The 27,597-nt window shown below is 41.8% G+C and overlaps 1 protein-coding gene across 1 annotated transcript in view; it reads right to left on the bottom strand.

Annotated features, from left to right (window-relative positions):
* Positions 1–27,597, bottom strand: part of LOC126310132 (kanadaptin-like) — a 236,880-nt gene that overhangs the window by 86,573 nt on the left and 122,710 nt on the right. The window contains 1 exon segment of the mRNA XM_049992109.1: positions 2,753–2,883. Coding sequence (XP_049848066.1) covers positions 2,753–2,883 — 131 coding nt within the window.

Below are 27,597 nucleotides of genomic sequence, written 5' to 3'. Positions count from 1 at the left end.
CTTGCACCTCGTTCTAGGAAAATCCAGTGTCACCCTAAGCAGTTTCTGCAAGACATAGCTTGGTGCAGAAGCCAGTAGTATAAGCACATTTTGAGAAAGTTTCATCAGCTATGTATCCTGGCTTGTCTTGTCACCCAGTGTTTTGTGCATTGTGCCACATACCATTTGAAGCTTGTTTAATTTATAACTGATGTTGATATTTTCATAGCTAATATCACAGTGTTACAGCTGAAAATGTGATCCCGTTCCATGGGTGGTTCATCTTGTTCTATTTTGAAGTGTACTAGAAATTTACCTTTGAAGGTTATTACTTTTTTTCCCCTGACTTTTTGAATGATAGTTGTTACATATTTGATTTTCATGGTGTATCATGAACTTGAGGTCATTTTCTGTCTTCTGAATAATTATTTGGTCATCAGCAAAGAGCAGTTTATTTATAAGCATAAATATATGGTCATTAATAGATTCTATTGACAAAAAAACACAAATGGTTATCTTTTGCAGGGATTAGTACATCTGGTACGGTGCAATGCTCCAGTCAATACAGTGGACTTCCTTCTGTACAAATTACCTGAACACCATTATTATTACATAGAGTATCATACATGAGCATATGAAGAAGTATATGATTATTCATTGGAGAGCAATGTTCCAGCCTGTCAAATTATTCTAAATGCACTGTCCTTGGTGAATGTTGACTTAACAATATAAGAAAAAGATAGATCACACACTGAGTTGCAGACAGTTACAACACAAAAACTGTTAAACATTTAGCTTTTGGCCATAGCCATCTTCGGAAAAGGAAACACACACACACACACACACACACACACACACACACACACACACACACACACACACACACATATTCATTTACACAAGCAAGCACACCTCATGACCGCCATCTTGGACCGGAACACAACTGTCCAATAGAACGGAAGCAGCAGTCTGGAGAGAGTTGGGAAGGGGAAGGGGAAGGGACAGCATGGTAGAAGAGCACTGTGTGGTTAAACATGCAGGGCTTGCCACTAAGTCGAGCACCAGGATAGTGATACCAATATAAAAAGCTGTGCAATGATTGTAGCAGAGCTGGAAATGGCTGCTTCCACATGTGGTCCAGCCTATCGGTTTTCATAAGCCTGTCACAGGATATGAATAGGAAATGCTGTGTGGGTAGACTGGACAGGTCTTGCACCTGGGTCTTCCACAGGGAGATGATCTACATGGGAAGTGGTCGGTGTTGGGATCGGGATTGGGAGTGGCGTAGGGATGGACGATGATGTTGTGGAGGTTGGGCAACAGAACACCACTTTAGGAGCAGTGGGGAGGATCTTGGTTAGGATGTCCCTCATTTCAGGGCAGGACAATAAGTAATCGAAGCTCTGGCGACGAAGGGGCTGGTTCTTGAGGAAGTTTGGAAGATGGGGGGTGTGAGGAGAAATGGCACAGGAAATCTGTACTCCACAGTTTGCAGAAACTGATGGTTCACACGGTCTAATTTCTCCTTGTGGAAACAGCATATTAGAGCATCAGCAACATCAGAACATTTCATATTCCAGTAAATTCATTGCTATAAACCTGCTTTACTACGTCTCAAAACTAGCTAACCTTGTTATTGGTCTCTCTCTCTCTCTCTCTCTCTCACACACACACACACACACACACACACACACACACACACAAGCACGTACACACAACAACAACAACAACAACAACTCAAAGGCATGGTTGCTCCATAGTGCCAAAAATAATAAGTGTAAAAACAGAAGGCAGGAAGAAATGGAAATGGACTTCATCACCACATTTCAATATTTTTATCAAGACAACAGGCAATATATATAGCTGCGATACACCTTCAGAAAGTGAAATGAATACTTCACATAGCAATTCCATTTCATTCAACAGAGGACAAATTATTAAGAGAAAAGAGTGAAAGTGGCTTTAGAAGACACAACAAAGAAATGAAATCACAACAGAAACAGTGAATACATTAGGTAAAAGATGGAAGGAAGAAAGAAGTGAATAAAGTCTGTGGGAAAAAAACTATACTACTAGAACTGAAAAAAGTCTTTATGTTTCTGATAAATGTCACTAGACACTATAACAATATTATGAAAAGGAAAGTGGTTACTCACAATATAGTGGAGATGCTGAACTCACACAGACATAACTCGCACACACGAGTGTAGTCTCAGGCAATTAAAACCACACTGCGAGCACCAGCACTAGTGCATGATGGGAGTGGTGCCTGGGTGAGGGTAAGGAGGAGGCTGGGGTGGGGAGGGGGAGAATTAGTAGGGTAGGGGTGGTGGACAGTGAAGTGTTGCAGGTTAGACAGAGGGCTGGAAAGAGGTAGAGGTAGTGGAAAACGTAGAAAGGTGGTGGTGAGTTACATTTGCATGAGTGTGTGTATGTGTGTATATCCTCTATTTTTGACAATGGCCAACTGGATGAAAGCTTCATTTGTAATAGTCTTTTTCTTGTGCCTATCTGCAACTCATGTCTCTGCTATATGGTGAGTAGCAACTTTCCTTTTCATAATATTGTTACATTCCATCTTATATTTTCCAATGCTTGATTTTTACTATACTCTATAAGTTATTCAATATGACGATGAAGATGAACATATTACTTAAATGTTGATTTTGCACATGATACATGTTACAAAATACAATATTCCTACTGTAACGATATTATCACGTTTGTGGGGGGAAAAACCAAAAGCCAGAAAAATTAATTTTTGTTTTTTTACCGTGAGTAGCTTGGCGTAACATTCCGAAGGGATCCAAAACACGACAAGCTTCGAGAGCACACTGCACCACAATCTCTTTCTTTTTACCCTTCACAAGAGCCTCAGCAATCATTCCGTTCCCAATTGGAAGTCTGAAGAACAGTGAAAACTATTAGATAAAGCACAAATACTAAATACAGGCATAAACACAATCAGGACTTAACAACAGTCACAGTAAAAAGAAAGTTACAAACAGCTATACAAGATTTTCAAAACAAATGTTCCAAATTGTCTGTAAAGGAAAGTTTACAGTCTATGAATATGTTACCAGTTTTAACTTATGACAATGATAAAACTGTTCGAAAAATAAATGACAGCAAAATGCCGGTAGTTACTGGTAGAGGTGTGGGAGATATGATAAAAAGGAAACAACCTGGTTCAGAATTATGAATTATTTAGGAATGAAGGAGACGATTCACTGAAAAACAGAAGCACTGCGTCATTGATAGTTACACAAACTAAAGGTAGAGAGCTTCACTAGCTTTTGGAATGGACTTCCTTTTTCAAATTTGTAGAAAAAGCATGTACACAAACATACGCACATACTCACAGCAAACGTCTGTCTTCCTACAGTGTGCTCAATCGATCGAAAGCTATCTAAGCTGTGCACCTTTCATTCGGGTATCCATCAATGACATAGCGCTTCTGTTTTTCGGTTAGTTGTCTCCCTTATTCCTAAATAAAAGGAAACATCCTTTTATTTGGGGGCAGGGGAGCTAGGCAATACCAGAAAAATGCAGCAGTAATGTGTGGGCAAGTGGAACTGTAAACAACAATGGAAAGAAGATTACAGGAGGGGGACTTTGTGCACAAGGGGGATGGAGATGGGGGAGATGGTGATAGTGATAAAGTAGCTTGTCTCTTTCTTCTCTGTCATCTTATTATTTTTAGGGTTATAGATTCAAGTAGAATGATATTTGGGCAAATCAGAGAGAGTATAAAATGGAGAGCGGCAATGGCAAGAAAAGCTTTTCTGAAGACAAGAAATATGTTAACATCGAGTATACATTAAGTGTCAGGAAATTTTTTCTCATAGTATTTGTATGGAGTATAGCCATATTTGGAAGTGAAACATGGACAGCAAACATTTTAGACAAGAAGAGAATAGGAGCTTTTGAAATGTGGTGCTACAAAAGGATGCCGAAGATTAGATGGGTCGATCACATAACTGAATACAACTGGGGAGCAACAAAATCTGCGGCACAACCTGACTAGATGAAGGGATCAGTTGGTATGACATATTCTGAGACATCAAGGATTCACCAATTTAGCACTAGAGGGAAGTGGGATGGGGTAAACATCATAGAGAGAGACCGAGACACGAATACAGTACTCAGAGTCTGAAGGTAGGAGGTTGTACTAGTTACTCAGAGAGAAAGGGACTTACACAGGGTAGAGTAACAAGGAGAGCTGCATATAGGCCACTGCCACCGACGCCAACTGAGCTGTCACAATCTCAGTATGTCACATCCGGACTCAGCTCGCATTTCACCTCAATATGTCACACATTGCTCTAGTCTTCCACAGTGACAATCATTGCCTCGGACCTTAGCTAGCTGTGAGGGAGCAACAGTCATTGTATATAGCTGTGATACAGACATGGACAAGATTCGAGAATTAGTACATGTTATTTGATTGCTGTTAACCATAGAACTTCAGACTGGACATCACTGAAGTTAAGTACTCCATTGGTTCCTGAATAAAGTGTATTTTAACCATGTGTGCTTTTTGTGTTGTGGTGAGGGGAAACCGGCCACCCACCTATCATACCACCCTCTTCTCATCTGGCCAGGAACCACAAAACATTAAATGAGGGCACAGCCGCAACAAAACTGACAACTGGAAAAACGTGAACAGCAATTTACCTCACTACAGCAGCAAATAGCAGTGTTGTCTATCAGAAACTAGAAACCTTCGGCAATTGCATCATTTCCATTACTTACAGATGGCGATGACGACTGGGAAATGTACCTATGTCACTTCACAGCATAAAACCTTTCAGGTTAAACCATAAAATTATTGTTAACTTTACAAGCGCTGCCAGGTATTAGAGTCATGGGTTCAAAGACAACAGCAAACGTGATCCAGGTCTTTTATTAAATATGTGAATTGACGATGGAGGGAGGAGGGGAGGAGGAAGGGGGGGAGGAAAGGAAAGGGACTGTTGACGTAAGCTGCATCAAGACATTATGTGGAATCAGTGGTGACGAGTGAAAATATAACTGATGGGCAATGAATCCACCTTCTTCAGTGCGTATGAAAAAATATGCTCGACCTCCTGCGAGAATATTTGCAAGCGAGTGCGGAGGACATGGAGAGGTACTACAGATATGTGGTGGTAGATGAGGGTGAGGGTTGGCTAAGAGGCGCGCTAAGATAGTCTACGCAGTTGCACCAAACGTCGTGTTCCAGGTGGACAGTGGTTAATGCAACTGCTTAGTAAGAAGAATATCCTGGGTTCAAATACCAGTCCACCACACATTTCCACTCATCAATGTTGATTCCACGTAATGTCCCAATATAGCTGACATCAATAATCAAATCCATTCCCTTTCCTTACCTTTCTCCCCCCTCCAACTTCAATTTACATATAATTTATCACAAGTGAGGATTCTGTGTGGTGTTTGCTATTTCAGACATGTCTAAAAGAACAGACATCATGTATTCACATAACTTTTTGCTAATTTTTGGCAATGAGGGCCCTCCGAAGGTCACTGCCTGAGATAACAGACAACTCAGTTTTCAAAATTCTGTAAGCAGCAAGGGGTACAACACCTTCTAGTGGCACCAGTCCACTTCTAATGTAATGGAGAGGTGGGAGGGTCAGTGCGCACTTTCAAGGAGAAAATGGGGAAAATAACGAAATCCTCTCCACCAAGAATTGTGGACCTTGCCGTTGGTGGGGAGGCTTGCGTGCATCAGCAATACAGATAGCCATACGGTTGGTGCAACCACAACGGAGGGGTATCTGTTGAGAGGCCACACAAATGTATGGTTCCTGAAGAGTGGCAGCAGCCTTTCCATAGTTGCAGGGCCAACAGTCTGGATGATTGACTGACTTGGCCTTGTAACACTAACCAAAACAGCCTCGCTGTGCTTATACTGTGAACGGCTGAAAGCAAGTGGAAACTACAGCCGTTAGCTTTACTATATGGTTAAATGATGATGATGTCCTCTCGGGTGAAATATCCCACGGGTAAACTAGTCCTCCATTCGGATCTCCGAGCGGGGACTACTCAGGTGGACATTGCAATCAGGAGAAAGAAAACTGGCGTTCAGTGGATCGGAGTGTGGAATGTCAGATCCCTCAATCGGGCATGTAGGTTAGAAAATTTAAAAAGGGAAGTGGATGGGTTAAAGTTAGATATAATGGGAATTAGTGAAGTTCAGTGGCAGGAGGACCAAGACTTCTGCTCAGGTGAATACAGGGTTATAAATACAAAATCAAATAGGTGTAATGCTGGTGTAGGTTTAATATTGAATAGGAAAATAGGAATGCGGGTAAGCTACTACAAACCGCAGAGTGAACGCATTATTGTGGCCAAGATAGATACGAAGCCCACGCCTACCACAGCAGTACAAGTTTATTTGCCAACTAGCTCCGCAGATGACGAAGAGATTGATGAAAATTTAATAGTCATGGGTGACTGGAACTCGATAGTAGGAAAAGGAAGAGGAGGAAACACAGTTGGTGAACATGGAATGGGAGTACGGAATGAAAGAGGAAGCCACCTGGTAGAATTTTGCACAGAGCATAACTTAATTATAGCTAACACTTGGTTCAAGAATCATAAACCAGGTTTTAAATTGTAAGACATTTCCAGGGGCAGATGTGGACTCTGACCACAATCTATTGGTTATGACCTGTAGATTAAAACTGAAGAAACTGCAAAAAGGTGGGAATTTGAGGAGATGGGACCTGGATAAACTGAAAGAACAACTGGTTGAGAGTTTCAGGGAGAGCACTAGGGAACGATTGACAAGAATGGGGGAAAGAAAAACAGTAGAAGAAGAATGGGTAGATTTGAGAGATGAAATAGTGAAGGTAGCAGAGGATCAAGTAGGTCAAAAGACGAAGCTAATAGAAATCCTTGGGTAACAGAAGAGATACTAAATTTAATTGATGAAAGGCGAAAATGCAAAAATGTGGTAAATGAAGCAGGCAAAAAGGAATACAAACGTCTCAAAAATGAGATTGACAGGAAGTGCAAAATGGCTAAGCAGGGATGGCTAGAGAACACATATAAGGATGTAGAGGAGTATCTCACTAGGGGTAAGATAGATACTGCCTACAGGAAAATTAAAGAGAACTTTGGAGAAAAGAGAGCCACTTGCATGAATATCAAGAGCTCAGATGGAAACCCAGTTCTAAGCAAAGAGGGGAAAACAGAAAGGTGGAAGGAGTATATAGAGGGTCTATACAAGGGTGATGTTCTTGAGGGCAATATTATAGAAATGGAAGCGAATGCAGATGAATATGAAATAGGAGATATCATACTGCGTGAAGAGTTTGACAGAGCACTGTAAGACCTAAGTCAAAACAAGGCCCCGGGATAGACAACATTCCATTAGAACTACTGATAGCCTTGGGAGAACCAGGCCTAACAAAACGTTAGTGAGCAAGATGTACGAGACAGGCGAAATACCCTCAGACTTCAAGAAGAATATAATAATTCCAATCCCAAAGAAAGCAGGTGTTGACAGATGTGAAAATTACTGAACTATCAGTTTAAAAGCACGGCTGCAAAATACTAACGCGAATTCTTTACAGACGAATGGAAAAACTGGTAGAAGTTGACCTCGGGGAAGATCAGTTTGGTTTCCGTAGAAATGTTGGAACACGTGAGGCAATACTGACCCTACAACTTACATTAGAAAATAGATTACAGAAAGGCAAACCTACATTTCTAGCACTGGTAGACTTAGAGAAAGCTTTTGACAACGCTGACTGCAATAATTTTTTTTTCAAATTATGAAGGTGGCAGGGGTAAAATACAGGGAGTGAAAGACTAGTTACAATTTGTACAGAAACCAGATGGCAGTTATAAGAGTTGAGGGGCATGGAAGGGGAGCAGTGGTTGGGAAGGGAGTGAGACAGGGTTGTAGCCTCTCCCTGGTGTTATTCAATCTGTATATTGAGCAAGCAGTAAAGGAAACAGAAGAAAAATTAGGAATAGGAATTAAAATTCATGGAGAAGAAGTAAAAACTTTGAGGTTTGCCGATGACATTGTAAATCTGTCAGAGACAGCACAGGATCTGGAAGAGCAGTTGAACAGATTGGACAGTGTTTTGAAAGGTGGATATAAGATAAACATTGACAAAAGAAAAACGAGGATAATGGAATGTAGTCGAATTAAATCAGGTGATGCTGCGGGAATTAGATTAGGAAATTAGATGCTTATAGTAGTAAATGTGTTTTGTTATTTGGGAAGCAAAATAACTGATGATGGTAGAAGTAGAGAGGATACAAAATGTAGACTGGCAATGGCAAGAAAAGCGTTTCTGAAGAAGAGAAATTTGTTAACATCAAGTATAGATTAAAGTGTCAGGAAGTCGTTTCTGATAGTATTTGTATGGAGTGTAGCCACGTATGGAAGTGAAACGTGGACAATAAATAGTTTAGACAAGAAGAGAATAGAAGCCTTCGAAATGTGGAGCTACAGAAGAATGCTGAAGATTAGATGGGTAAATCACATAACTAATAAGGAGGTATTGAATAGAATTGGGGAGAAGAGGAGTTTGTGGCACGACTTGACTAGAAGAAGGGATCAGTTGATAGGGCATATTCTGAGGCATCAAGGGATCACCAATTTAGTATTGGAGGGCAGTGTGGAGGGTAAAAATTGTAGAGGGAGACCAAGAGATGAATTCACTAAACAGATTCAGAAGGATATAGGTTGCAGTAGGTACTGGGAGATGAAGAAGTTTGGACAAGATAGAGGCCGGCTGGGGTGGCCGAGCGGTTCTAGGCGCTACAGTCTGGAACCGCGCGACCGCTATGGCCACAGGTTAGAATCCTGCCTCGGGCATGGGTGTGTGTGATGTCCTTAGGTTAGTTAGGTTTAAGTAGTTCTAGGGGACTGATGACCTTATAAGTTAAGTCCCATAGTGCTCAGAGCCATTTGAACCATTTTTTTTGACAGGATAGAGTAGGCTGGAGAGCTGCATCAAACCAGCCTCTGGACCGAAGACAACAACAACGACAACAACAACAACGAAATCCACACCATCAGTAGATGCCCTTACATTGTACAAAACCACATTGATGGCAGGGAAGAGATCACCCGAGATGCTTCCAGCAGGCAACCTCCGACTCTCCTCACTCTGCTGTCACTGCTGGACTGCCACTGAGCCTAGGCTACCATCTGCAACCGGTGCCAGGCAGGCACTGTGGCATCGGCTCAATTGTTCAGGCTCTGTCTGACCTGTGTTCTGGCCTCGATCTGCAAATCACGAGGCAACCTGTTATATAAGATCACTGCTAAGAGCAACATGCTAGTCACACCAGGGGTCACCTCTGGAAATTCCAGACATACCGTATAACCTGTGGCTCCAGCTGGATACGAAGCAGCTGCGATCCGATGCTCTGTCATCTCTCACCGGCAGTGGACCCCCACAACTAGTGAATACTAACTGGGCTCTATCATTCACAACTCTATCTGTTTCAAAAGCAGCTGACCGGCATTCCACAAAAGACCCCATCATATCTGACACGATCTGGTCGATCAGTGTGATGATGTAGATGTGCAGAACCTCTCAGATCTGTCACTTCCCTCCCCACATCTGAGATCGGCGTGGAACAAATGAGGCCAATTTCATATGTCATCCTGGTTGAACAGGAGGGGGTGGGGGTGGAGATGCTGTAGCCAACTTCAACAAAACCTAATATCTAATTATAGGAACTTTTCTTCTAGTTTTAACTAATACTACCTCCTATAGGAGTACGTGATCCATTTTTAAATGCCAAGCACTTTAGTTGCACTTAAGGAGAAATATACAGTCTCTCCTTGCACAGAATAAATATACAGTGAAAAATCCCAAAATGTTTGCCCCCAATAAGTAGAGACTACAATATGATGAAGTGGTATTACCATTAAAAACCTAAATAGGACCAATGAGTGAGGTGATGTAGCAGTTATTGCAATTAACTCATATTTGGGAGCCAGATTCAGTGCAGATTTTGCTGGTTTCCTAAATGAACTTAGGCAAATGATATCATGGTTTCTTCCATCAGTCACCCTTTCCCCATTGACACATTGCTCAATAACTAATAACGATGAGGTCAACAATACGTTACAGGACTTGTAGCAACCAAATAATACACAAAGCCGATCCAAGTCACATAACTATGACTTTATTCACAACAACTGAACATTGGGACTCCACAAGATGCAAAACGCTGGTGTGTGTGATATAGACTAGAAATAGAACAAGAGATTCAATCGGCAATGGTCTGCACATACGTAGGCACGGGCCGTCGGTAGACGGAGTGGAAGAGACCGATCCGTGAGCACGACTTCTACTGGTGTCCTCTAGTGGCCAGCTCGCACCGATACAGTTGGCGAGAGATACGGGCAGCAACCCACACTCGGTGCACTCGCACTCATGTGCACTGGTAGCAGGATACGGCACACCTCTCCCTCACGAGAAACGGGTGCCCAGTGGATGGAGGAGATGTCGGTGGCCTGGCGAGACACACGTTCGTCAGATCAACAGCGGTGGCAGCCCTTGACAGTGGAGAGAGCGAGACGGTGTGCTAGGCAGGCACCAGAGCAGAGGGCCATAAAGTGCAGAGACGCTGTCACGCACGGTGCCGGTGGGCCCGCATCGCACCTGGTGACAGCGCCGGAGAGGAGGGTGCTGGCGCCATCTCTGAATCGTCATTGTCGGCAGGCAGGTCCCAGTGTGGACAAGATGGAGCTGGAACTCCGTTGTGCTCCTCGTGAAGAAGGCAGTCGATGGAACAGGTGCTCCTCCACAGTCGGCAACAAATGGCTCGTGGCACAAGACAGTGGGGCGGACTGCGGTGACAGAGGCCACACTCGTGAGCGAGTAGCTTCTGGCAGAGAGGGGAGGCACGACACACCGAAGTGGTGCGCTACCGGCCTGTCAGCCGTACGGATATCAGAAAGGCAGTGGTGGACAATGGTGGCTGGTATCCACTCGGGCCAGCAACCGAACCCTCGTGCCCACACCGGCAATCCGGCACAGAGTGGCCAGACGAACCCGAGCGTGACAGGTGGGATGCAGACCGTAGAAGGTGGAGGAACATAAGTGGCTGTCGGCCAGGCTCTGCTCCCTCACAGATGAGAAGTGACAGGTGGTCAGCAAACGGAGAAGGGCGTCCTCCAGGAAGGAACCCACAACAAAATTTTTCATTTGAGACTCCAACGTTTGCACTAGTCATTCTACATAACTCTTTGACTGAGGGTGGAATCGCGGAGCCATATTGTGATGAACGACATGATGGAAACAAAACAATTGAAAGGTGTGAGAAATGAAATGGGTCCCATTTTGGAAACTAAGGTGTAAGGCAACCCTTCAACACAGAATCCCTGAAAAGTTTATGAATTGTCCTCGACTGATTTTGATGCACACCTGAGAAAGTAAGAAAAGGAGGAAAATGCGTCCACAACCAAGAGCCAATAGGAATTGTAGATGGGACATGCAAAGTCTACATGAACGCATTCACATAGCTGGTGTGGAGCAGGTCTAGGGCATGGAGATGACCCAAAAGCTACCTTTTTGCAGTCAAACTGTTCACAAACACAATAAAATAGACAACCCTGCCATAAATCTTTGGCCAAAAAACATGTCTCCTAGCTAACAGTTCTTCTTTAAGTGTTCAACCCTGAGGTTGGTTTGCAGCAGAGCGCCATTCCTCTCTTCTGTCTGCCTTCCTCTTCATTACCACGTATATCTTACATCCAACGTCATTCACGATCTGTTGCATGTATGATATCCATGGTTGCCCCTGCCAATAGCTCCTTCTGCTATTGTTCCAATGATGACGTGTCGTAGGATGTGCCCTACAAGTTTGTCTCTTCTTGTTTGCATGTGCCTCCACAGAGATCTGGTTTCCTGTACTCTTCTAAGCACCTCTTCGTTTGTTACTTTGTCTCTCTAGCTGATCTTCATCATCCTTCTATAGCACCACATCTCCAGGCCTCTAGCCGTTTTCTCTCTTCTTTTCCTATCATCCAAGTTTCATGCCCGTATAGGGCCACACTCCAAACGAAATCTTTCATGATACGTTTCCTTATTTTCAGACTGATGTTGTTGCTGGTGAGTAAGTTCCTTCTCCGGTTAATGCAATTTTGGCCTTTTGTATTGTGGTCACAATTTCTTTCCGGCTTCTACCATCTCTTGTGATTTTGCTTCCCAGGTAATTAAATTCGTCTATCACTTCCAGGTCCTCTCTTCCAATTCTCATTCTCAAAGGTTCATATTCTGCTCCTGTACTGCATACCATCACTTCAGTCTTTTTCTTGTTTATTCTCATTCCATACTGAGAGCATAGAACTTTTTCCATTGTTTTGAGGATTTCCTCTAGATCTTCTTTTGTCTCCGTGACTATAGCAATATCATCTGCATAACATAGCATATCTATCTTCTGTCCATTAATTTTGATCCCCACCTCAGTAGTTTCTTGAACTTGGTCTATAGCTTCCTGGATGAAAGCATTGAATATAAGAGGAAAGAGAGCACATCCTTGCCTTACCCCTTTTCTAATGTTTCCTTCTTGTTCATGGTGACAGTTCCTAATCACTGCCACCTCATTCTTATAGAAGCTGAGTATCACACAGATGTCTTTGTACTTTACTCCACGTTTCCTCAGCACTCTGAACATCTCTTGCCAGATAACGTTATCAAATGCCTTTTCCATGTCTACAAAGGCAATATAAGTTGGTTTATTTTTCTGTCATTGCTTTTCGATAACAAGTCTCAGTGTCAGAATCGCCTCTCTTGTTCCCAATCCCCTTCAGAAGCCAAACTGATCTTCACTCCGCATATCCTTCTTCTCTTCAATTCTCTTCAGAACTATTTTTATGAGAATTTTTGATGTATGTGATATTAGGCTTAAGAGTTCGGTACTGTTTGCATTTTGTAGCTGCTGCCTTCTTTGGTATAGGAAATATGATACATTTCTGCAAGTCTGTTGGTATATCTCTCCTGCTTTATAGGTGGACCTAATAAGTTTAAGCAGCATTATTTTCATGCTGTCACCAGCATTCTTCATTAGTTCTGCAGGGATGTCATCAATGCCTGTTGCTTTGTTGTCCCGTAGTTCTTTTAGAGCTCTGTCAAATTCTTCTTGCAGAATGTCATCTTCGTCTACTTGCTCTTCTCTTCCTATTAATTCCTCCAAAGGAGGTGTTCCGGTGTACAACTCCTCTATGTATTCTTTTCATCATGTCTTCACCAAACAGCAGTTTCCCCTCTTTATTTTCTATTGTGCCTGAGAGTATTGTTTTACGTTTGTTAAAAAATTGATTTGCTGTTCTGTAGGCTAAATCAGTTCTTCTGCTTTGCATATTTTCTTCCACTTCTCTGCACATTCCTTCAGGAAAATTTTCGTTTGCTTTCCTAGCTTCCCTATAAACTAAATTCCTTAGACTTCTGTATTCAGCTTTTTCTTGTTCATCAGTTGCATTTTTGTATAATCTCCTGTTTTCTATAAGCTCAATAATATCTGCTGTAATCCATTTCCTCTTGATTTTGGGTTCAGTTCTTCGCACTATCTTTTCTGTTGCTTTGTATATACCAGATTTAATTTGATTCCAGTCTTCATTTACTCCACCATGTTGAAACTTCTTAGCTAGGTTATCTGTTTAATGAGCATAGCGCTTTGCCAGTCCCTCAGTTTTCAGTTTTTCTAGTCCCCATTTAAGTTTTACTGGGTTCTTCTTCAAACGTTTGAATCTCAGTGAACTTTTCATCAGGACTAGGTTATGATAACTGCCTATTTTTGCAGATGGATAGCTCCTGCAATCTTTTATCTGGTTCCTAAAACGTGCTTTCACTAGACTGTAATCAATCTGTTGTCTCCTCAGGTCTCCAAAGGCCTTCCCTGTGTATCTTCTTCATTTGTGATGTTGGAAAAGTGTGTTTGCAACAACTAATTGGTTCCTTGAGCAGAACTCGAAAGCCGATCTCCTCTTTCATTTGTTCTTCCATGTCCATATTTGCCAACAATTCCTTCCTCTAGTTCTTCACCCACAATCGCGTTCCAGTGCCCCCTGGCAATCAGGTTTTCATCTCCCGTAACATTTCCCATCGCATTACTTAGTTCTTCATATATTTCGTCAAAGGTGGCATCTTCTTCTTTGGATGTTGGCATGTATATTTGTATTATCACAGTGTCCTTTGGTTTAGTTTCAAGTTTGACTAGTATTATTTGAGAGCTACATTGCACATACCCCTTGACACATGAGCCATAGTTTTTCCTCAAAATTATTCCAGCTCCTACCATTCCTGGTCTATCTTGGTCAGTTCTGGTGTGAATGACTCTGTATTCCCCAGACCAGAAATCACACAGTTAAGTGTGTGAAATTCCCAGTGACCCCAGTAGAGAAGGTGTAGTACCTCATGCCCCAGTGTGGTGGGAATGACTACTGCAGGAGAGAAATCTTCCATGGACAACAGCAAAACACTGTCAAAAACAGAGAGGTGATACTGTAAAGAAAATTGGTTGTGCAGGGTGTCCAAAGCCCAACCTGGAAGTTTATCTGGACAGCCCTGTTGAACAAACTGAACCACCCGGTGGAGCACTGGGTTGAGAGCAACAGCAGTTGCTATGGGTGAGCTCGTACATGGAAGACCCTTGACTGCAGCCTGTATTTCAGTATCGATATGGAAGCAAAGCAATTTTTCATGATCAAAGATGGCACCAGGAGCCATAGGAAGTCAGGACAAGGCATCTGCATTGCCATGTTTAAACACAGGCCAATACTAGATTTTGTAATTGTAACAAGACAAAAACAGCACCCAGCACTGTAAGTGATGTGCTGCATTGTCAGGCAAGGAAATGTGATGGTTAAACAAGGAAAGCAAGAGTTTATGGTCAGTAATAAGGTGGAACTTGGAGCCATACAAGAAACATGAAATTTCTGGACAGCACAGACTATATGGCAAGAGCCTGTTTTCCGCTTGAGGGTAATACTGCTGGGCCAGTGAGATTTAGAGGTGAAGGCAACAGGTCGTTCAGAGCCGTTGGCTTATCAATGGGCTAGGAGCGTGCCAATATGCTGGTCCAGAAAAGCATGTTCACAATCCTGGCTCCAGCAAAACATACAATCTTGTGTAACAATGCATGCAATGGGTGTGCCAATGTGGCTGCCCAAGGCAGAAACTTATGGTAGTAGGGTATCTTCCCTAGAAAGGTCTGAAGCTCCTTCATGGATGGGGGGTGAGGCATCCTACGAGACATCAAACCCAAATACAGAATAGAAGGTTGAAAAAAAACTGAGATTTTGTAAGGTCAAGCATGCAAACTGTAAGACAGAAAACAAAGTGCCCAAATTTTTCAAGTAATCTTCCTGTGACACCAATATCATCCGGACAATTAATGCATCCTGGGACAAGCACATTCAATCGCTCTAAAAATCACTGATAAATAGCAGAGGCACTAGCCACACCAAGAGGAAGGCGGCTATATTGATAGAGACTATAAGGAGTATTCAAAATCAGAATTTGCCTAGACTCTTCATGCACAGGAACTTGCAGATATGCTTCAGACAAATCAATTTTACGTAAGTACTGGCCACTCAATATTTTTCCCAACAGCTCCTCTTGGCACGAGAAAGGATACGTATCCACAATCGACTGTGTATTGATAGTAGTACTGAAGTCACCACAGGGGCAAAGTTTTCCTGATGGCTTCCGAACAACAACCAGCACAGACAACCATTCAGTTGCCAAAACACGTTGCACCACCCCTAGAGATTGAAGCCTGTCCTACTCAGCTTTCACTTGATTTTTCAGGGCAACGGAAACAGGATGTGCACAACAAAAATGAGGTTGAACTGTGGATTTCACAGAAATACGAGCAGAAAAATTCATAGAATACCCTATACCTTCTGGAAACAACTCTGAAAACCCCTTAACAGTGTTTCCAATTGAGAATACAATACCTCATCAGACAAAAGGTGGACTATGTCAGTGATAGAAGATTCAAATGCCTGAAACGTGTCCATCGCAAACAAGTTCTCAACACCGGCATCAGCAGCCACAAAAAATATGAGGGAACAAACCACTGGCTCGTAAGAGAAGATGCCAAAAATGGTTCCAAAAGTGCAATGTTCAGTTTGTTATATATGACCACTTCCTGGTGACTGGAGTCAATGGTAGTGAGTCTAAACTCACGTAGGTTTGCAAATTCAATAATGTCACTGCAGTAGTGGTGTTGACCTGTAGTCGGAGAACTTTGTGAAATATACTTAACTCGTGCAGACTATCTGTCATCCTAGTGTACACATCTTGTAACACTGCCACCACATTGCCTGACTTTTCGGTTTGGTCACCCGCTGTCTGAGAAACTTCAAAAGATTGTGCTATTTTCAAAAATTTTGTGAACATGGAGTTTTCACAGAGTAACACTTTCTGGCTTATTTCCTTGTTTTGAGCTAAACAGATAATGTGTCCCACACAGCAGAGTCTGCATTAGAGTCATTGTGGGAATCAGTAATACAATAACACTTACAGCTACGGCTGTGAAGTCCAGCAACCCAGGCTCTGTACGATTGGTTTGGTTTCTGATAGCACTGGTAGAATTCAACTCACACCTATATGACACGCATTCATTTGCAATGGTATATGCGGAATAGACTGCACATGTGATCGAAAATGAGAGCTGCCAGTTCTTGCAAAGGAGCAAGCTGACACAGTTACTGACTGATCCACCTTACATGAAATGCACATGAGGAAAGTTTTGCACAAAAACGAGTCTGTCACACCAAAAGCCAAAAAACACTCGAGTCTTTTTTCATAGGCTTCCCTGTTCTCGGCTGAATCAATATATGGAGCAAAAATTGATGGACCGAGCAGTAGAAAATTACCCTGTCTGTTAATGGAAGTCGACAAAGTGGTCACAGCCAAAGTAAGCTGTTCAATCAGTGCCGGACACATGGCATCCATAACGAATAACCTGATGAAACTGCACTCAAAGATTGCACAAACAAAAACCATTCCAAACTCTTAACCAACTGTGTAGTAATCAATTAATGCACAAAGCCGATCCACATCACAAAACTATGTCTTTTTATAACATCTGAACTTTAAGCCTCTCGGGATACTACAAGACACAGAACACTGGTGTGTGAAATACAAACTAGAAATACAACAAGAGATTCAGTCAGCACTGTACTGCACATATACACAGGCGTGTGTCACACACAGATGGCATGGCAGAGACGGTGCCTTGTGCGCATTCCCTACTGGCAGCCTCTAGTGGCTGACCCGTGCCAATACAGTTGGTGGGCAATTCGACTGCACACGTGCGGTGACCCACTCTCGGTGCACTTGCAGTCACACGCAGCAACAGTGGAATATGGTGGGACTGCAACCATACCTCCTCCACAATGGCTGACTGAGATGGCTAGATAATAGACACCGCACTCATATTGGGGGAGGGGGGGGGGGGGGGGGGTGAAGAGGTTAAAATCATCTGTTCAGATTTGGGTTTTCCACGATTTCCCTAAATCGTTTATGGTAAATGTCAGATTGGTTTCTTTGATTGGGCACAACCAACTCCTTTCCCAACCTTGCCAAATCCTCAAAGGAAACAGGGACGACACAATTTTTGTGATAATGGAAAATTCTGGGCAAAATACAATTGTCAAGTGAGCAGTATGTCAAACTTAGAGATTCAATGGAGAGAGCAGTGTGTAATGTCGGTCATCCCAACACAAAATCCCATGCAACCTCTGCAGCAGGGTCGATATCTTGTACGGCTTCTTTCAAAGGTGGCCTCACGTACAACAGCATACGATTTAAAGATCACACGAGCGGATGAATGTGGATCGAGACAAACTGGATTTCGTACAATTAGGAAGAGGACAAAAGCAGTAAGAATTTCATGAGATAAATGGCACGAGCTTGGAGAGAGTTCACCACTTCAAATACTCAGGATCTCAGTCTACCAACAACACCATTACAGAAACGCATATCACAGAACGAATAGCAGTGTGTCTGCGATACGCGTATTCCCTCAGGGAGACATTCAGCTCAAAACCAGTATCAGCGAATATTGAAATGAGAATACATAACACAGAGATATACTCAGCAGTCACATATAGTTCAGAAATCTGGAGCAAGCAAAATGAGAAAAGTAAAAACCATTAATATTTGAAAGAGGAGTAATGAGACACTATGGGGACTGATCTTAAATAAAGAAGAATAGATAAGGGGGAAGAATGAGGGATTCTACCTCTCGATGCAACAACCGACAACCTCACAGAAGCTGAAGAGCAAAAGAATTCAGTGGGGGTAGCAATGGATGGACAACCTGTCGAAGGACCTGGCAACCTTGGGGACAGGAGGAACCGGGCACAAAACAGAAAGGAGCGGAGGCAGTTTGTGGAAGCAGCGCACGGTCTACGGTGCCTGGACTGCTGGTTATGTATGTATTAGTGAATAGGTACACGGTTCAGGTTTTACAATTGCCTCTTCTGCACAGATATGATCTGTATAACAAGAGGCTAGGAGCAGGTATGGTATAAAGAGCATACTACCTAGGTTGTAAGGCTAGAGGAATACAAGTTTAAGAGATGTAAAAAGGATTCTCTTTAAGATATTCTTCAGCTTAGAGCATTGTGTAACTTTGGCAGAGAATTAGGTTTAGTTGTTAAATGTGCAGCGATTGTATTGTGTAAGAAACAGGCTGCTTATTTGCAGCTAGTAAAGAGAATACAGTACCACCATAAGCGCACAGGAGGTATGTTTGTACTGTTAAGTGTAGAGGATAGTGCCTGCCTGTGAAGGCCTCAGCCAGACGTATATCACTATAGACACAGCACCCGTGAGTGCTGAGATGGAAGGGAAGAAATCTTTTAGTGCAAAGAAGGCAATAATTTCCAAAATGGAGGTACTGGTGCTTGGGTTAAAACAGAGGGGTTTTCAAAAGGCCAACAGATATAGGGATTTTAAAGTCCAGTAAGGTTTCTCACTGAGCAGAAGAGGACACAGTTAAATGGTTTGAAGTGAAGGTTCTGAACAAATGAGGAAAGTGTATATTGGTCCTGGATCCATATCATAAACATACCCAGGAGCTGAACACATGGCAAATGTAAATTATTTACACCTCACTATATAATGAACAGTAGGGGGTACTTCATATGAACAATAGGTACTCACTATCCTGTGCCATTTGTGTGCAAAGTGAAGGAAAATGTGTCTCTAAGTCTTAGTCAAATCTCTCTTCCCTTATTGTTTCGGCCTTAACATGATATACACAAGGAAAGCAGGAGATTTGATGCATAGTCTTTCTTGATTATCTATTACCTAAAGGTGTCAGACACAATTTCACAAGACAAACAATACCTTTCCTTCAGAAACCCCATGTGTATTCCCTGGGCATCTCAATCACATTCTTCTATGGACTGCTCTTACCTGTTACTACTTTAGCAGGAAACTCATAATTACTTGAATATCTCTAGTCATTCCTACTTGATAAGGACTCCAAACACTGAAACAGTACTCTTGAATAGGCAGTACTCTACAAAAACAGTTATTTCAGAGTCCACCCAAAAATTCTGCCTTCGCAACTACTGATTCTATATGTCTATTCCTCTATATCTTTCGCATATTACTCCTTGATACTGAACTATGAAACACACTATTCCTTGACAGTTAAAATATGTGATCAGGTATTATAGAGTTATTTCTCTTGGTTTGCATACTGACATTCAATTTACCAACATTTAGTACAAAAAGTGGAAATATTATCCAAGTCATCATGTTTTTCCTCACAATGATCTGCTGAGGACGATGATACTGTCCTACATCGGGAGCTCAGTTCATCGAGTCTGACAAACTGTTAAAGTTGTGAAAATTAGCTTTTCTACAAAACTTCCCTGAGACACAGACAGCATTATTTTTGTTGCGTTTAAAATCAGCCATCCAGTATAAAATATTGTGTTCCACCAGCCATGAATTCTCTGAGCAAATCACGTATTTGGGAAGATATTTTTGTCATACAATTTGAGTTCTGCCGATAAAGTGGTGCAGTTGCAAAAAAATTTGAAACTGTACCTGTGTACCTGCGTACCTGCATCTAACATATACAAGAAATGCTGTGTTGAGAAAAATTAGTGAGTGCAGTACTTCCTAAACCTCTGATGATTCTTTCAGAGATGGTTTTTTTCCTATAGCATTGTCACAATGAACAAGTTTAGAATAAGCTTTACAATTCTGCAACAAAAACAGACCTTGTTGAAGTAGGATGACTTGCGTGCTTTTATGATATAGACAGCTGTACCTCGATGTCACCACAATGGAGAGATATCTGTGGAGAAGCCAGACAAACATGGGTTCTGAAGAAGGGACAGCAGTCTCTTCAGCTGTTGCAGGGAAACAGTGTGGATGATTGGCTGATCTGGCCTGATAACGTCAGCCAATGTGGCCTTGCTGTGGTGGCTCTTTGAATGGCTGAAAGCAGGGTGTGAGGTAATGGGTGAGTTGTGGTGCCCTGAAAATATTCTACGTTCGGAGTTGGTGTGGCCACACAAGCCAGAGCAAGAAGGGTAGCCCAAGCGTGTGATCTAGGATGACCGCGTGGCTGGGAATTCAATGTTGACGCTATGAAGAGGACTGTGCTTTGTGTCAACGAAGCAGATTTGTATGCTGGGAGTGCCAAATATGGCGGACTTTGTGGAACCATAATGGCGGACATTTCACAGTTCATGTAAAAATTAATAATAGCCAGAGGAATCATGATATCTTAAAAAGAAACATGTACATTACCATTATTTGCATGACGATTCTGATGGCGTAATCAGATTTTCAAGATCTTTATTAGTTTAAAGTTTAGTATCTGACTGTAAATTATACAAGTAACACCCAGCAACAAATTTCCAAAATCTAAACGGTTCATCCAATTTTGTTGATTGATGTGTCTTTAGAAAGCTATTAGTGTAAACCTAAATTGGTATGAGTTACAGCCATGTAACTTGAATAGTACATTGGAGGTCAAAGTGGCCGATTAATATTGATTGCGTCATGCCATAAGTACTCCACAGTTACAAGAAAAAACGTTAGCAGCATGCTTATCAAAATATTTGTTTATGTCTTTGTGTACATCCGATATATACTATTCATGAAGAAATTGGTCAAATATTTACTGTTTTTTAGAAAGCACAGAGACATTAGGCTACTGGCCGGCTTTGTTTCTATTCCTTTGATACATGTTTATTTGATTTGTTTATGTATTTAATAATGTGTGTTAGAGCGTGTTTATGGTCCAGCTGTAGGAATATTTATTTAATTTCAAGTTGTTTAAATGTAAATCCAGTATTTCGTATGTGTTTCAATATGTTTGTGAGTGTGCGTTGGCTTGGAGACTTGGCGAGAGTGCTCTAGCCAATCTCAGCGCTCGTTACTCTGGTAGGAAACTACAGAAGAATGGAGAGACTGTATGGAAGTGGGGGAGGAGGATTGGGTCACGGAGGACGCGGGAGAAGGCTGGATGGGAATGCACGACAGACGGTTATGGGAGATACTGGGAAGCAGTTCGCGCGTGGTCGCAAGAGATAGATATATTTTGTAGTGCCGAGTTGTGCACTTGTGAGATTTCCACGGCTTCTGCAGTGAAGACGTAGTATGAATTTAGAAGTGAATATCTATCAAGATATGTTGTTGTTCATAGCTAATTACTTGAAATAGGAATCTATTGTTCCCTGTTATTCAACTTATATTTTATTTAATTGCTGGACCATCAACACCAGTAAGTGTTTTGCAGTAATAAACGGCATTCTTAAAGGTACTTCTGCTATCGTACTCATCACTCAAAGTCGTTAAAAATAGTACCTGCAGATTTTACTTAATTGCAATTTTTCATTTATAACTTTCTATGTTACATTCAAAATTCGCAGTTGCCAAGTGATAGGAACTCGATTCATCTGTATATTCATATTGTATACTGTAGACTCAGCAGTATTTCGGCTTGTAATGCGGCAACTACATGTCCCAGGTCCTAGACAACAAAACCAGCAAAAACCTTTAATATTTCAACTCAGGGTACATAGTTGAGGGTCACATTTCACTTTTTTTTTATTTTTTAATACAGAAAGCCCGCAAGGGGCAAACTACAATCATTATTTATGCTGACAGCATGCAACTTGCAACTCTACTGTCTGGCTTAATGATGATGGCATCCTCTTAAGTAAAATATTCTGGAGGATATAGTTCCCACTATGGTTCACCATGTGAGGACTACTCAAAAAGATGATGTCAGCAGAAGAAATACATATTGGTGTTGGGTCGAAACATGGAATGTTGGATCCATTAAATGGATAGGTGGGTTAAAGAATTTATTAAAGCAGATGGATGGGCTGAATAAACATATAGTGGGAATTAGTGAAGTGTAGCTGCAAGAAGGCAGGGCATGTGGTCAAATCAGTACAGGATTATCAACACAAAATATAACAGGCAAAATGCAATAGCAAGTACAATAGTGAATAAGAAAATAGGAATCTGGATAAGCTATTACGAACAGAACAGTGACTTATATCAAAATCAAATCTACGACCTAAAAACACACAAGGTCCATCAATTACAGCACGAGAAGCGATGCCTTTAACTTTTTACTTAGCTGTGATAACAGCAGACTTCAACCCAACTCTGTCTATAGCTTTATACACAGTCTGACGCCAGCGACGATAACTATAGCGATGCCCCATTGTGAGCCATTCAATGCTGTTGCACGTCTACAACTCCATGCCAGAGTCATGGTGATATCAGCTCCACGAGGCTATTTATAGCCCAGCAACAGCCTTATCTAACTGCAACTTCCTGCTGCTGCACAATCGGAAATAAGTTTTTCTCCATCACGGGCCTAGTAAACGACACACCCTGCCTCGCCAGAAACTAAGTCCCATTACCTTAACAGCTTCCTTAAGCAGTTGTGTTACTTAAAACAGCACATCTTTAACTTTGGCACCAGTTACGGCTCACAGAGACACACACATTTACAGAGACACCCAGAGATAAAGGGGCATCACAGATGGCCACAACAGATACAAAGCCGACACCCTCCCACTAGTAGAAATTTATATGCTCTCTAGCTTCGCAGACTGAAACCACAAACACTACTTAGGGGTTTGGCAACAGGCCAGTCCTAAATGCTGCCTATAAGGCATTATGAGGTGTGACCTATGACCACGCAACGTGTAGCCAGCATGTCATCAATCCCTCCAGTCATTACCACCAACAGAGGAATCCCAACTGTGCGGAAGCTTCTTTATTCGAGCAGTTCTTCGTGTGGCCTCACGAGGCTGAGGGGGCCCCATTCCGATCTCCCTACTTGAGAAAACATCTGAGAAGATAGCTGCAACTGAAACTGTAATTGGGGAAAGAACATGATAGTAAGAGCAGGGCAAAAAGGACATATTTAACTGAGACAAAATGAGAAAGTATGAAAATGTAGGAAATGAAATGGGTAACTGGAATACTGATGCCTGAAAACAATACTGACAGGCAGAGCAAAATATAAGAAATGCAAAGCTGTAGAAGCACACCTTACTACAGGAAAGAGATATGCCACTGTAGACAAATTAAAGAGACCTCATGAGGAGGGGGGGGGGGGGATAAAAAAAATAAAAACTACCTGCACGAATACCAAGAATTCAGATGCCAAACCTGTACCGAGCAAACAGAGGATGGCTAAATGGTGGACAGAATATAAAGGACATCTATGTAAGGGAAGACAGTATTATAGTAACAGCAAAGGATATAGATGACAAAAAATAGGACATAAGATACTGTGAGAAAATTTAAAGAGCACTGAAAGGCCGAAGTGGAAGCGATGCACCTGGAATAGAAGAAATTCGCTCAGAATTACTGAGATCCTATGGACAGCCATGCACATGATGCCAAGATATATGAGAGAGGCAAGACACTCCCACACACCAAGAGCAATAAATATGATCATTGCTTTTCCAAAGAACAGGTGTGAATAGCACTCAACCACCAGTTTAATAAATCATGATTGCAAAATACAGGCACAAATTATTTGCAAAAGAATGGGGGAACTGGTAAGAGCCGTCCTGGGAAGTCAGTTTGGGTTCAAGAGAACTGTGGGAACACTGAGGCAACACTGGCCCTACAAAGTATCTAAGATATATTACAGAAAGGCAAACCTACATTATACCATTTGCAGATTTAAGAATGCTTTTGACAATGGTGAGTGGAACACAACCTCTAAAATTCTTAAGGTACTGTGAATGAGTGAGGTAGGGTTGTAGCCAATACCCAGAGTTATTTCATCAATACACGGATCAAGCTGTAAAGGAAATGAAGGGGAAATTTGAAAAGTAAATTTTCAGGGAGACGAAATACGAACTTTCAGGTTTGCTGACAACATTCTAGTTCTGCCATACACAACAAAGGTTGGTAAGTTGGTATCCAAACTGAATGGAATGGATATTGTTTTGAAAAGAGGTTACAAAATAAACACCGACAAAAATAAAATGATGTCTATAGTCTAATTAAATCAGGTTATGCTGAGGGAATTTAATTAGGAAACTATTTGCGCAGCAAAATAGCTGACAATTGCCAAAGTACACAGGATATAAAATGAAGACTAGCAACAGCAAGGGAAGCATTTATGAGCAAGAGAAATGTGTTAACATCAAATGTAAATTTAAGGGCTAGTAGTACTTTCTGCAGGTATCTGTACGGAGCATAGCCTCAAAACCGAATGTGAACAATAAACAACTCTGCTGAGAGGAGAAAAGATGCTTTTTAAAAAGTCGCACTATAAGAAAATGTGGAAAATTACTGTGGACTGAATAACTAATGAGGTGGTACTGAATCAAATTGGCGACCCTACCACTGGGGACACACACATTAAGAAAAAGGATCGCTTGACATGACACACACTGAGACACAAATGAATTGCCAATTTGTTATTGGAACGAAGTGTGGGGACAAGAATTAGTGGGGGACACAGGCTCAGCTACAGCAAACATGTTCAAATGGATGCAAGGTGCAAGGTACTTACAAAGAAATGAAGAGGCTTGTGAAGGATAGAATTGCTGGAGATCTGCATCAAATCATTCTTTGGGCAACAACAATACATACTGCAGTATTCATTATCGATATTATTTGTTTGTGTCTTTCTGGATTGAGGCTGGACGATCATACCTGACTGGCACAAATACGTATTTTGCTGACACCAAAGGTACTGATGTACTGAGACGTCACAGGAGCTGTCCCTCCCTCTATATCTGTACCTATCCCCACCTCTCGACCCCTTGTCAACCAGTTTGCGATGCTCTGTCGTGCTGTATACCCAGAGGCCTGAACCCACACCTGCAGTCATTCGTGGATGAATTATTGGTGTTACATCTCCTCTGCCACTCATACATGCAGTGAGGGAGTGGTATCTTCATTTTCACAGTCACAGAATCTGTTTACAGCTGCAAATGCCACATAGTGCCTTCAGTGATTTGAGGTTAGCATCCTATGCTTGGTAAAGTTGGTAACCAGAATTCATATTAATCATTTGACTCTTTTTTTCCTCAGTTTTCCCCAGACTGATTTCAATTACTCCCTTAATGATAATCTTCCAGAAATTAGAAGACTGCATCAGAGTTTTGGTCTCATCATACTTCACGAAGTGCTTGTACTCAAAACAGTGTTCAGTTACAAGAGATTTACTGGGTTGCTCCAGCCTAGAGTGCTCCCAGTGTTCCACTACTATCAATCGAGCTAACAAAGAAACTGGTGACACTGCAAGTTCTAGTTAGAGTACTCACAAACTGCAATACAATTTTGATACTCCAAGACTTGCCACCCAGACCAAAAGTGTCACAATGTTACACAAGCTGAAACCCTAAAGACGGCAGGCATAACATCATGCAAAGTGGCAGTTTCAAAAGAAAAAAAGAAAAATAGCGCTAACAAAATATACCTGCTGTCTTTCACTGGATAAATACATCATTAATTAGCTGGACTCACATTTCATTCACCAATGTAATGTGATCTATGTTACTATAAACACTGTATAATATTGTGAGACCAGATTCTGCAATTTCACATTTGTGGCTCAGCTCCAGGCAAGAATGCATTATAAGCCACAGTTGAGGGGCAAAAAAGAACTCTATTTCTATACACTTTTGTGTGTGGCTTTGGCAAGCAAAATGATTTACTGTATATAAATTGATCCTTTGTCACCAATGTGCTAAGTGAAAAAAGTGCAGGGTGTGGCAGCGTTCATAGTAGGATATTAAAAACACACCATCGGGCAGTAACTGTAATTTATGTACCTGTCAAAACACAACACCACAACTATTCAGTAAGTTGTTACTTTTATTCCTAATTATTTACATTCTGTCAGAACTTTCCATAATATATTTACAACTGGCTCTTTGTTTACACAAATTAATGAGTGGTACCAACAGGGATTTCAAATTGAATCCATATTATTGGATTTCTAGAAGCCTTCTGACACTGTTCTTCAAAGCAGTTTCTAATCAAACTGAGGTCAATCTCTCAGCTGAGAGAGAGAATTTGTGATTGCTTGTCAAAAAAGGCACAATTTACAGTCACTGATTTTATGCAATTTAGTGAATTAGAAAACTTTAGTGACAATGCTGCTACTCGACACTGTCAGCAAGGGTACTTTGCGGGCCAAAGGTGGCTCAGTAACAACTGGAGGACAGAACCCTGTGAACGGAACAAACTCACCGTCCGAACAGATCCTCAAGAAGCAGTGTCCGTCAGTACTAGAATGCACGCATGGTAATATACTTGGCTAATGACTACGCTCATGACAGCACTTGGAATGAAATGCACAGCACGATGCATGGCAATTTAATTCCTGGTCTGCTTGCTGCCACCCACAAGTAAGTCCCTTCTGTCAGTGGGTCTGCCAATGTCATGTGATGCACACACCATTCACAGCAGGTTTCTGAACAACTCTGCTACTCCAGCTGTGCCGACTCGTGCCCTCAATACGATGTCTGCCAGGGGGGATATCAAATCCCTTTCAAATGTCCTTAAGCTGTTACTGTCTGCTTCTGTCATTGTCCACATCCATATTTGGCAACAGGTCACACAAGGGAATAGTATACTCTCAATTTAGTTGTTCTTGTAATTAAAGAGTTCTTGAGTATCTAAATGATTAATGGAAAATCTCATATAAAGGTGTGAAACAAATACTAACAAAGAAATAGAGGGGCTGGCCAGTACTTACCTCAGCTCAGTACAGCCGATAGATGCACAAAACAGAACAGAAATTTACATTCCTGGCATTCGGAACCTTGTTCCTTCATCAGGGATGGGAGAGAGGAATAAAGGGATGAAGGGAAAGTGGACTCAGTTACTCAAACCCCAGGTTATGAAGCAACAGGGAAAGGTAAACAGGGAGGATAGTAAGGATGGAGGCATGGTCGTCAGAGGGAAGCCAAAGATATTCTACTTTAAGTACTGTGCCAGCATCAAACCAAAGAGGATGCATACAGAAGTAAAGAGGTATACAGTATAAAGATAAACACAACTATGTAGGATGAAGAGATGCTTGAATGGCTAAAGAGGAGAGGAAAAAAGGAGAAGACTGAAGAGTAAATGGGAGAGATGTTGGTTAATG

This window comes from Schistocerca gregaria, unplaced genomic scaffold (assembly GCF_023897955.1).
Source record: "Schistocerca gregaria isolate iqSchGreg1 unplaced genomic scaffold, iqSchGreg1.2 ptg000394l, whole genome shotgun sequence".
Classification (NCBI taxonomy): Eukaryota; Metazoa; Arthropoda; class Insecta; order Orthoptera; family Acrididae; genus Schistocerca; species Schistocerca gregaria.
This window is presented reverse-complemented; position numbering and strand designations above follow the sequence as displayed.